The sequence below is a fragment of the Capsicum annuum genome, chromosome 1, assembly GCF_002878395.1.
Source record: "Capsicum annuum cultivar UCD-10X-F1 chromosome 1, UCD10Xv1.1, whole genome shotgun sequence".
NCBI lineage: Eukaryota > Viridiplantae > Streptophyta > Magnoliopsida > Solanales > Solanaceae > Capsicum > Capsicum annuum.
This window is the reverse complement of record NC_061111.1, coordinates 2,470,427-2,481,364: the sequence shown is the minus strand read 5'-3', so window position 1 is coordinate 2,481,364 and position 10,938 is coordinate 2,470,427. Positions and strand designations below refer to the sequence as shown.

At 31.1% G+C, this 10,938-nt stretch overlaps 1 protein-coding gene across 2 annotated transcripts; it reads left to right on the top strand.

Annotated features, from left to right (window-relative positions):
* The first annotated feature begins 4,785 nt into the window (after positions 1–4,785).
* LOC107864257 (probable membrane-associated kinase regulator 2) lies at positions 4,786–8,636 on the top strand. 2 transcript variants are annotated; one of them, XM_016710601.2, is made up of 2 exons: positions 4,786–6,242; positions 8,483–8,636. In XM_016710601.2, exons 1-2 carry the CDS (start codon positions 4,994–4,996, stop codon positions 8,485–8,487), a joined length of 1,254 nt encoding a protein of 417 aa, XP_016566087.2. In that variant the 5' UTR covers positions 4,786–4,993; the 3' UTR covers positions 8,488–8,636. The 2 variants fall into 2 exon arrangements, with proteins under 2 accessions (XP_016566087.2, XP_016566080.2); XM_016710594.2 differs by lacking the exon at positions 8,483–8,636 and adding an exon at positions 6,605–7,033.
* The last annotated feature ends 2,302 nt before the right edge of the window (positions 8,637–10,938 follow it).

The following is a 10,938-nucleotide window of genomic DNA, read 5'->3' as shown; positions in this document are numbered from 1 at the left end:
GTCTTTCAAACAAATATGTTTGAAAGACTAAGTTTGAGAAAGTCATTGTTTTTGAAAGATTTAATGAACATATATTTCAAGGAGAATTGTTATGAGATTTGATTGCTTTGATGATTTGGAATCGAGATGGAAGTGAATTGAGATTTATTATGATGACTCACATGTTTCACCCGATATATTTTACTCTCTTGTGATTATGATGATTTTAATTCGAGCTAAGTGAGTCATTTACATCAGCATGCATAATTTTATAAACTGTGATGATATTAAGATATTATTTTATATATGCATTGCACCCCTATATGCTCGCTACTTTTTGATGGTAATGACCCACATATTCATATGTGGGCTACATTTTCTCGGAGTGTAGGTACAAGGTATAGTTGCACCTTCAGATCCAGTCAGTTCGTGGTATCCAGTTAGCAGGTGATGAGTCATTTTGATTCAAGGGTTTGGGTTAGTTATGCAGAGTTTATAGTGTTGTATTTTCTTTATTCAGTTGTATTGAGTTGGGGTAATCGGGAGTCATGACCCGGCTACCTACAGTCAGTACTAGTAGAGGCTTTATAGACAGTAAGTAGAAGTTAATGTATTCCGTTTCAGTTTTGGTTGTAAAGGCAGAATTGTAATCTTGTAAATTTAGTTTTGTATCTATCATATTCAGAAAAGAGTTATTTTTCGCAGATTTGTATAGATTTATACTTTTTGTTCAGTTGCTTATGAGTTATGCCAGTAGAAGGGTTAGCTTGAGGTCACCTGTGATCCTAAGCACCGTGTGACGTCTCGGGACCCGATTTTGGGGCGTTGCATATTAATATACACATAAATAGTGTCTGCGTGAATAGGTACCAAACAACACTAAAAAATATGTGGACTGAAAACACCCTACGTACCTGGATGGTGGTCTTTTATTTATTTTATATTTTTTAAAACTCTAACACGCCTAAAAATAAATTATGCCCGGCCACGTTAAAGAGTGTAAAGGTTACCAAATAGCCAAGTCCAGGAAATAATTAAACTACCAATAATTCAATTATACAACTTATAATCCAAATTTAGAAGAAATTTTTAGGTATTCTTCCTAATTAAAAGTTGCAATCCTTTATGTATGTGGTATTCTCTTCGTCCTAAATTATGTGATGATGTTCGAATTTCGAGAGTCAAAACAAATTATTTTTTAATCACAATTTATTCATTTGTCATTTTAAATTATAAATTATTCTAACCTATATTATTTTAAACGTAGTATTCAAGTGTGTAAATTTCATGTTCGAAGACTAAATGATTATTTATATGTTTAAATCTAGGGTCAAAATTAAGAGTAATATTAAAGTGGGTTAACATGATAGGTTGGGTGTGGGTGAATTCTTATTAATGGATCAAATTTTTTTATTTTTTTTTTTAAAATGACGCGGACCTCTAATAAGAGGCCACGTGGTAAAGCAGTTTTTTTGAAGACCACCGTTAAAAGTAATTGCATGGATGGACCGGTTTTATAACGGCGATGACGTGAATGCGCCCAACTTTTAACGGATGACATAAATGAGTCATTTCTGATAGTTCAGTGGTATATTTAAGCCTTTTTTTCCCTTTTAAATTTAATATTTGGAGATTTTAAAACTATATTATATAGGTAGAAGATTCAATTTTCAAAATCTTATTAGTGGAGGAAGAGTTTAATTTGCCTCTGCAGAAGTCAATGGATCCATTTTCAGTTTTCCCTAATCCCTACTCCTTCCCAACACCCCTAACTTCTTGTTTCCTAGTATCATTCTTTTGATAAAAAATATAGTTATGTTTTAGGTTGCGCGGATTTTTTAAAAATGTCTTTAAATGCATGTTGGATTCATTAAAATTTGTATACTTTTGAAGGATTGGGGGTGTGATAATGTTTTTGAAAAATTCAAACAACTTAAATTATGTTCACATTTATGGGGTCAATTGTGTGGGTAATGTTGAATTTGATCTGGTTAAAATTTAACAAAATAAATGAGCAGACCGCCGCAGATTTTGTAAAAAATGTCTTTAAATGCATGTTGGATTCATTAAAATTTGTATACTTTTGAAGGATCTGACATGGGTGTGATAATATTTTTAAAAAATTTAAACAACTTAGATTATGTTCACATTTATGGGGTCAATTGAGTGGGTAATGTTGAATTTGATCGGGTTAAAATTGAACAAAATAAATGAGTAGACCGCTTGTCTAAAGTTATTTGTGATAAAATAACTAATCAAAATGGACTAACAATAAGTCACAACCCAATTTACCGATTTTAATTTTTTTACTATACAGTTTATTTATTATGACCATGGATTTTACATAGACAAAAATGGACCAAGTTAATAAAGAGACATGTTAACTTGAAGTTACATTTTCATTAACTAATTTTATCACCTTAAGGCTTAATCTCAATATGCTCTCTGTCTCAATTTATATAACTCACTTTTATTTTTAGTCAGTCCGAAAGAAAGTAAGAAACGACATATTTCTACAATTAATAATATTTTAAATTTAAAATATATATATATTATCCTTAATAAAATGATTTACAATTACACAAATATCAATGGCTTATTTTAAATTTTTGTTCCTAAACTCAAATTCATAAATTGAAACGGAGAGAATATTACCTCTTAATAAGTTGGGACTTGAAGAACTGGACCATTTCTTCACGGCAATGGCACTATGAGAATGGACATGCAAGTCAAGTGATGCACAATGATGTAGACGAATTAAGTTAGGATTCATTATTTAGTCCATCAATAATATTTTGGTAGGATTATGACTATTAATTGTAACCTGCCCAATACCCAAATGCACCAATTTGTCGCAAGCATTTCATATTCGATATATTGTGATAAAATTTTTTAAAACATTGATCATTTTAATTTTTTCTTTTTTGAGTCACTTGTTAATAATATTAAGCACTCTTTGAAATTATATATATTGATAAACAATCAATTTCTAAGGAGGAATGGAGGATGGTATAAAATATGAGATCACTCCATTTAACACATTGTTTGAGTTCAACCTTTTGACAAATAAAACTATAAAACAATCGACAAACCTTTGAGTTTTCAACCGAGTAAAACTTTGTGTCATAAAATTCAAACTAAGCTTTGATATAGCTTTTTTTTTTTTTTGATAATACACAAATATATATATGACCATAAACTTGATATCAAATTATAACTTTGGCATTAAACTTTGATAGTGCACAAATAGAACCTTTAACTATTCAAAACCTGAACAAATATAACCTCCGATTTTGCAACCCCATGCATGAGTTTTACTCGCGTCTATGTGGAAAGGTAATCCAACCACACGGTGCCACTTCGTTAAAAGGGCAGACTTGGAGGGAGGTCATATTTGTGCAGTTTTGAATAGTTAAAGGTCATATTTGTACAATGTCAAAGTTTTGTTTTTTGTGTTAAAATGACTTCGTTATTATTATTATTATTATAATTTATTTATTTATTTAAGGATCGAACCCGTGCAGTAGGCTGAAGGAAGCGCCCAAGAAGAGCAAATAACACCGCTGGGCTATCTAAGTGTCTTGTTTCATGTGGTTCAACATTAATATACGTACATAAATATAGATTTTCTACCCTATATATACAACGTAATTTTTTTATCGAGAGGGTTCGGTTGAACCCCATGACAACCACGTAGGTCTGTCCCTGCGTTAATTTAATAACATTTTAATAACGCTAATTTGATAACGTTAATTTAATATACTACTACTATCCTTAATAACATTAATTTAATAATATTTTATTAAAATTATAAATTTTTTTTTGTTATTAGTATAGTTTCATCTTTAATTTAATATTTAAATACATTATATTTAGATATATTATATAAATTAAATTTACCCTCTGCTTTATAATATATAATATATATGCAAATCCACGCGATTTTTTCGTATGAGGCTGACCCACCTAATTAATAAATCTTCAATATTGTTCTTTTTCCGCAATGACAAAAGAAATTAGATACCATTTTAATCTTTGAGCTGAAAATAACGAAAAAATAATAGTGAAAAATCATTTAAATATCATATTTATGGAGTTTTGAATAGTTAAAGGTCTTATTTATGTACTGTTAAAGTTTAAGGTCAAAATTATAATTTGATAGCAAGTTTAGGGTAATAAGATAATAACATTAGAAGTTTTTGACAAATGAAACTCTAGCATGATATACCAAGTTGAAAATATGTCAACATTTCAATTATGCATATTATCTAGAGGATGTTCCAAAATTTAAATATAACAATAATTAAGTAGAATTTTACGCATCAAAATTATTCATAATATTCAAAATACATTTCAGATTATTTCAAAAATATTTATTTAATCATAAATATTTTGAAATATATTTTCACAATATTTAAATTTTCACTATATTTGCACTCAATTTTTCTATTTTTTAATTTATTTTTTCCCCAAAAAACTCTTATATTTCTATTTTCATACAATAACCCAATAAACTCTAATCTTTTTAAAATTTATTTTCACTTTTTATATTTTAAACTTTAAAAATATTTTATTTTCACTAAACTATAATCAAACACAACTCTAATTCTATTTTTAATCTTTTAAAATATAAAATAAAATAAATATATTTTTAATTTTTATGATCGAACGAATTCTATAGCTGAATATTAACAATGAGATAAGGTAGAGTGTTAGAAAAAGGCAAGAAGATAGTGAAATTTAATTACATTATTTTTCAAAAAAGCCATTAGGAGTAATATAAATAAAGAAGTAAAAAGAGAAAATAACTTTACCTACTCAAGCTCTGTTACTGTACTCTTCCTCTGCCACCTTTCTGCAGTATTATCTAAGCTTCTCCATTATCAATCTTCTTCCCTCCACTTTTCTCCATCACTCTCCACTTTATTATTTTTACTTCCTTTTCCCATTTTCAAATACTATTTTAACATATTATTAATAATTGTTTATTACTACTATACTGGCTCTACCAACTATGGAAGCTTTCAGTTTACTCAAATACTGGCGTGGTGGTGGTGGTAGTGGTGCCGCCACCGCTGCCGCCGTTGTTACTCATCCTTCCGCCGCCGTACTCACTGCCGGTAGCTCTCACTCGTCGGAATCTGACTCCGACGTTGACGGTGACGGAGACGGAGATGACGGACCGTTTTTTGACTTGGAGTTTACTGCAGTTCCTGAGGTGCTTGACGAAGTTGTAGGAAACGAAAGGCGTAAAATTAGTTCAGCGAAGGATGAGGAGGAAGCGGAGGAGGAGGAGGAGGAGGAGGAAGGAGAGCTGAAGTTTACGCTTTCTCCGTTTAGTTCGAGTGTTGAAGGTGTGGATCCGAATGTATCACTTTCGCCGTCAGATGAACTTTTTTTCAAAGGTAGCTTGGTACCAATTGAGCCTTCATCGTTGTTGTTAACAGCTTCGGAAGCAAATTCTAAATTTTCTTCGTCATTGTTGAAGTCTGCAACTAAGTTTAGAGTGTTAATGCTGAAACTGAAGAAGCCGAAAGCAAATGCAGCAACAAAAACCGGAAAATCTGAAGGTGATGACGATGAAAATGCCTCTGTTTCAGCTACTCCCAAGCAGAAGAAAGTATCGGAGAATGTGAAAGAGGAGACTCTAAATCGTGTACAGAGTAAATTTTTGACGGTGAAGTTTAAGGTTGAAGAAGTTGCTATTAAGTCATTGTTTACTAGAGATAACAGTAGCTCTAAAAACAGCAAAACACAGAAACTTCTTCCGGAAGAAGCACGTTTAGCAAGTTCAACAAACACAAATGCTGCAGCAAATTCAACTTTGGAAGAAGCACGTTCAACAAATACAAATAATGCAGCAAATTCATCTTCCGATGAGAAGAAATTCTCTAAGGACGTGATGCAAAAATACTTGAAAAAAGTGAAACCTCTGTACATTCGCGTGTCCAAACGTTACAGCGAGAAGCTCAGGTTCACTGGAGAGTTAAGTTCCGGTCCTTCCCCGCCGTCGTCCGCTGCTGATAAGGCGGAAGCGGCGTCGGATACTCCAACTACGGCGGAGAAGAACCAAAAGCAAGGGAATATTCCGACGGGGCTACGAATAGTTCGTAAACATTTGGGGAAAAGTAAATCAGCTTCGTCGGCGGTTGTTGCGGCGGCGCCGGTAGTATCTAACCGGCGAGACGACTCGTTATTGCAGCAACAAGATGCTATACAAGGCGCCATTTTACACTGCAAGAGGTCTTTCAATTCATCTAGAGGTAAAAATTCAATCTAACATTCCATCAAATTAATTAATTGCATAATGTATAAATATAAATGTGTCCTTTTAACTTGTTGTCACTTAAACTATTGTAAAGTTCAACAACTAGTTTTACGCATTTTATATGATAAATTTCATGGAATTTGACATGTAGGTGTCAACAATTTCTTGAGACTTGTCATCTAAGACGCATTATGTTGCTTGTTCAACTTTGTATAATAATATAAGTGTTTATTCACGCATACTCTAAGTTAGAAGACATAAATAGTAGCCGTGACACGTTTATGTCTTATGTGTTGATTAAACAAAATTATTACTCTATAATCTTATTAATTTTTGCACATTGCTATTTAATTTTAGATTCAGAATCATCCATTTTGTCGCGTTCAGCAAGTGATGCATCACATGAAAAATCAACAAGCTTGATGACGGATTCATCTACTTGAGAAATTAGGACTTAATTAAAACCAAGATATTCTGATAAAGATGGTTAATTATTATTAGTAGTAGTAAGTTTTGGTTTTAGTTAGACTATGGCCTTTTATCCCTAGTGTTTCTCCTCGATTATCGAGATTTCAATGGTCATGGCAAAGTAAATGTCTGAGAAATGAATAGTTACTTATCTGTTTTCTCTCGTTCTTTGCCTATTGTAAATTATTAATTAGAACTTTAATAGTATTATAGTATTATACTACTGTACGTGTTGTTGTAAAGCCTTATCGCAATCTCCTTTTTTATTAACTAGCTCGTCTCTCTTCTGCTTTGTTACTTAGGTAATTGTTTACCTTATTATAGGTGTTGTAAAAATGCTTTTACTTTTGTACCTTGTTGCAGATATTGCTTTTCCTGTATTTTCTAGTTTTGTATATATCTCTTTGGTCGTACTAGAGAATTTTAATTTGGATTAGATGTACAAGAGAAATATACAGCATGATCTTTTCATATAGGCCTAATTAAGGATGTCGTTTTGCGTAGCATGAGATAAAGAAAGATATTTCATGGATTTGGATACTTGAAGATTTTATTTTTTTTTACCGATTATGAGATAGATTATCCCACCAAACATGGAGTACATGTAATTCCAAATTTTAACCGGAATTATTTTCCTTTTCTCACGTAAGTTACTTGTCGGTTGCTCAAAATAGTAAATAATGGAGAATTTTCATTGAGGGTTCGACATATTATACATACATAAAAAAAGTTTTGACTTTATATATACAATAGAATATAATTTTTCGGTGAAAGAGGTTTGGATGAACTTCTCTGGCGCTTTAGGTTGCCCTTGACCTCACTTGGTACAACCAAAAGGTCTTGCTATTGGAGGTATTAAAAATGATATTTGGACCAATTATTGTGTGACTGGTGAATTAATGTAGAAAAATTAGTGTAATTTGTAAGATATTGAAGGAATAATTATAAAGTATATATACACTACTTGAATTGGATGAGATAACTTTACAGACGCACCATATGCAATATATGTACCAATAAGTGTTGTTGGATAAATTTTTCCGCAAGCTGTGAAAGTAAAAAAAAAATGTAGTATTCCATGTAGGGAGTTTGCCAATAATTTGGATTCGAGTAGCAACTTTTGTTGAACCCATAAAGTCTCTTTAGTGGTCAACAAACAGGATAAAGTGGAGGCAAAAATATCCTAGAAAATTTTTCTATTCTTTTCATCTCCCCTTTTCCTTTTTCTTTTTGCCCTATTTTGGGGGGATTATCTTTTACTATATAATATTCAATCTTCAAAGTATAATAAACAGGTGGGTCATTCTTCTAATTCTATGTTGACAAGCAAGCATAGGATTATAAGTAAGTGAGAAGGGTGTGTGTTGTCCATTCATGTCAATTTCGATATTGGTGAAGTTTCATGGACGTTGATTTTGATGCTTAGTAAATTGATAGAACTAATATTTGTGAGATTCAATTTGTCTCCTATTGGCAAACTTTGCCCTACAAAAGTGCTGCCACAATGCCACGCCCTTTGTATTTCCTCTCATTTCAAAAGCTTTTTCGTTTGACCATTTTTGTTGGGTTCTTTCTCTAACCACTACTTAGATAGACCCACAAATTTATATGGAAATTTTAACTCCTTGGCAATACACTGATAAACTTTCCTTTCTTGGGTAGGGACGTAGGGTGCTAATTAGTAACAGATGAGAAAAATTAAAAAATATCCTGTCTTTTTATGGATTGAGTATGTACATTCATACGTCTCAACTTGTTTTGATACAGAGTGATCATCCAGGCACTTTCAAAATATATGTATCATGTTAGCGTCGGATGTTCAAGGGACACAATGGAGAAAGTTGGAGTGTTTAGTTGTCAGTTTACACTAAGTTAAAGCGTCTAAATATGCACTCTCATCTCTCAAAGTTGGAGTATTTATTTGTTAATTTAGGTCAAATTTGAGCATATGTTTATATATTATACCTTTGAGTACACATTAATGATTTAAGGTATATCATTTTCTTGATTATATCTCTAACGTCAATATTTTTACATGTACCTTAAAAATGACCTTTAGTTTTAGTAACTTAAGAGAGTATAATTACCTTATAAAGATTAAGCCACAAAATTCCATTAAGACTTTGGTATATTGGTAAAAGCAACATGTAACGTGTATCATGTCACAAGTTCGAATTCTTTATACACAAAAATTATAGTATTTAAGCTAAAATAAGAAAAAGAAACAAGTCGAACAGTGGAAATAAAGGATTGGACGATTGAGGATTTTGATATGTAATATATGGAAGCTTAATTTTATCGTAATAATTATTCACTGTTTTTTTTTTTTCAAACTATTATTAACAATAAATGTACCGTCAAATATCACAAAAGAAACACGTCCTTTTACTTAACTTTCTATTTTACTGATAATGAAAAAAAAAAAACTCTTTTTGACACGAACGTATTTCAGTGCTAAAGGACATTATTTATTTGGGTCCTTTTCTTTTGGATAGGAATCACAAAATGAAATCACATAAGTTTCGAATATTTTGACAGACCTTACACAACAAAGAATATATCCAAAAGATATGAACTAGAGTTGGTGTAGAAAGTGACAAAAATTACAAAGTTTTAGGTAGTGGTGAACCAAGTTGTAATTAGAGTTTATAAAAGATGGTGGGTCGTGGTTATCACAAACTAAATTAAATTTCTGTTTTTTTCTTGAAATTGTTCTAAAGTTTGTTACTCCTTATTAGTCTTTTTGTTAAATGAAACTATGATAAAAACAAGCACGAGAATCCATATATATTAAGCCAGCGGCATATTTACTAAGCCATTTTTGGGACAATGTTGCATCTTTTTGAAGGTTCACGTACAATAAAAAAGAGAATAGATTTACCAATATTGAAGATCCTGATTGGACTTGTCTACTTTATAGTAAGTAGGGTTTTAGAGTACTTTTTTTCTTGTTATCCTCCTCCTCCTCCTTTTAAAAAAATATTCTTTTTTCATTTTTTGTACTAATAAATTCATATAACAGATGTTCATAAATTTTAAATTCTAGATCGATCCGTGATAAGGTACGTGTACAATTAAATACAGTTACTTAAGGTGATCTTTTGGTGATTTGATATTATTCAAATATTAGATATCCTCAATATGCAGAAGCTAAACTCTCGTATAAAATTAATTAATATAATATGTCAAATACATTAATCAAGGGTACTCTACACTTATGTTTTTAGCTTGCAAGTCAACGTGACATGATTCCAATTTCCAACTATACCTACATATAAATAATAGAGTTGCATAATGTGGCCAAAATGTCAATGGGTTAATGTTTACATGTGATTCCAATTTCCAACTCTACATAAGCATAATTCTCTATTCTACAATAAGTGACCTGAGGCTAATGCATGTAGGAATATTAGTAATAATTTTCTAAGCAATATAGTTTTATTTTAGTTGTATTCGCAATCTTTTTTTTTTCTTCTGGAAAGTGTACAACATTAGTTCTACTATTGACAATCTTAATTGAACAATAAACAGATTTTGATCACTTCAATTTGCAACTAAATCAGTAAATATATATCCTAGTTAAGGTACTAGTACCTATTGAGTGGGTTCTTAGGTTAGAATAGCACTGTACTTGCAAGTGGGCTAATAAAAGATTGGAAGGCCTATAGTTTAAGCTTTTATTATTTTAGGCCCATTGGTGGATTTGGAATAATTTCGATGAGATTGATATTTCAATTTTTTTTGTTAGAAACGTATTGATTTGACCCTATAAACGTATTTCTTTTAGAAAATCTCTCAGTTGTTTCAGATTCATTTAAGATGTAACCAGGATATCTATCAAACAGTTTTCACAACTCAATCATAAATAATGAAATCATTAAATATTTGACCTTTTAAAATTTGCATGTTACTTACTTAATAGAGGCCAGAAAAGCAAAGAGAAAATAAATTTCATTTAAATTAATTGACTAACAAATAGCAGGAAATAAATTAATTATGTATGTATATATGCTAAAGCTAGCATATGCTCCGAACCTTTTTTTAATATATATAGTAAATGTTGAACTCCCTTAGCTTCGGTTAGTTCGCGTGTGCATTTTCGAACCCCTTAATGAAAACTTGGCTCCATCATGCTAATATCAAAAGAAATAGCTCATGCATTTTCACCTTTTTTTTTCAACAAAATAAAATTACAATAAAAAGAACGAAAAACTTTTTATAAC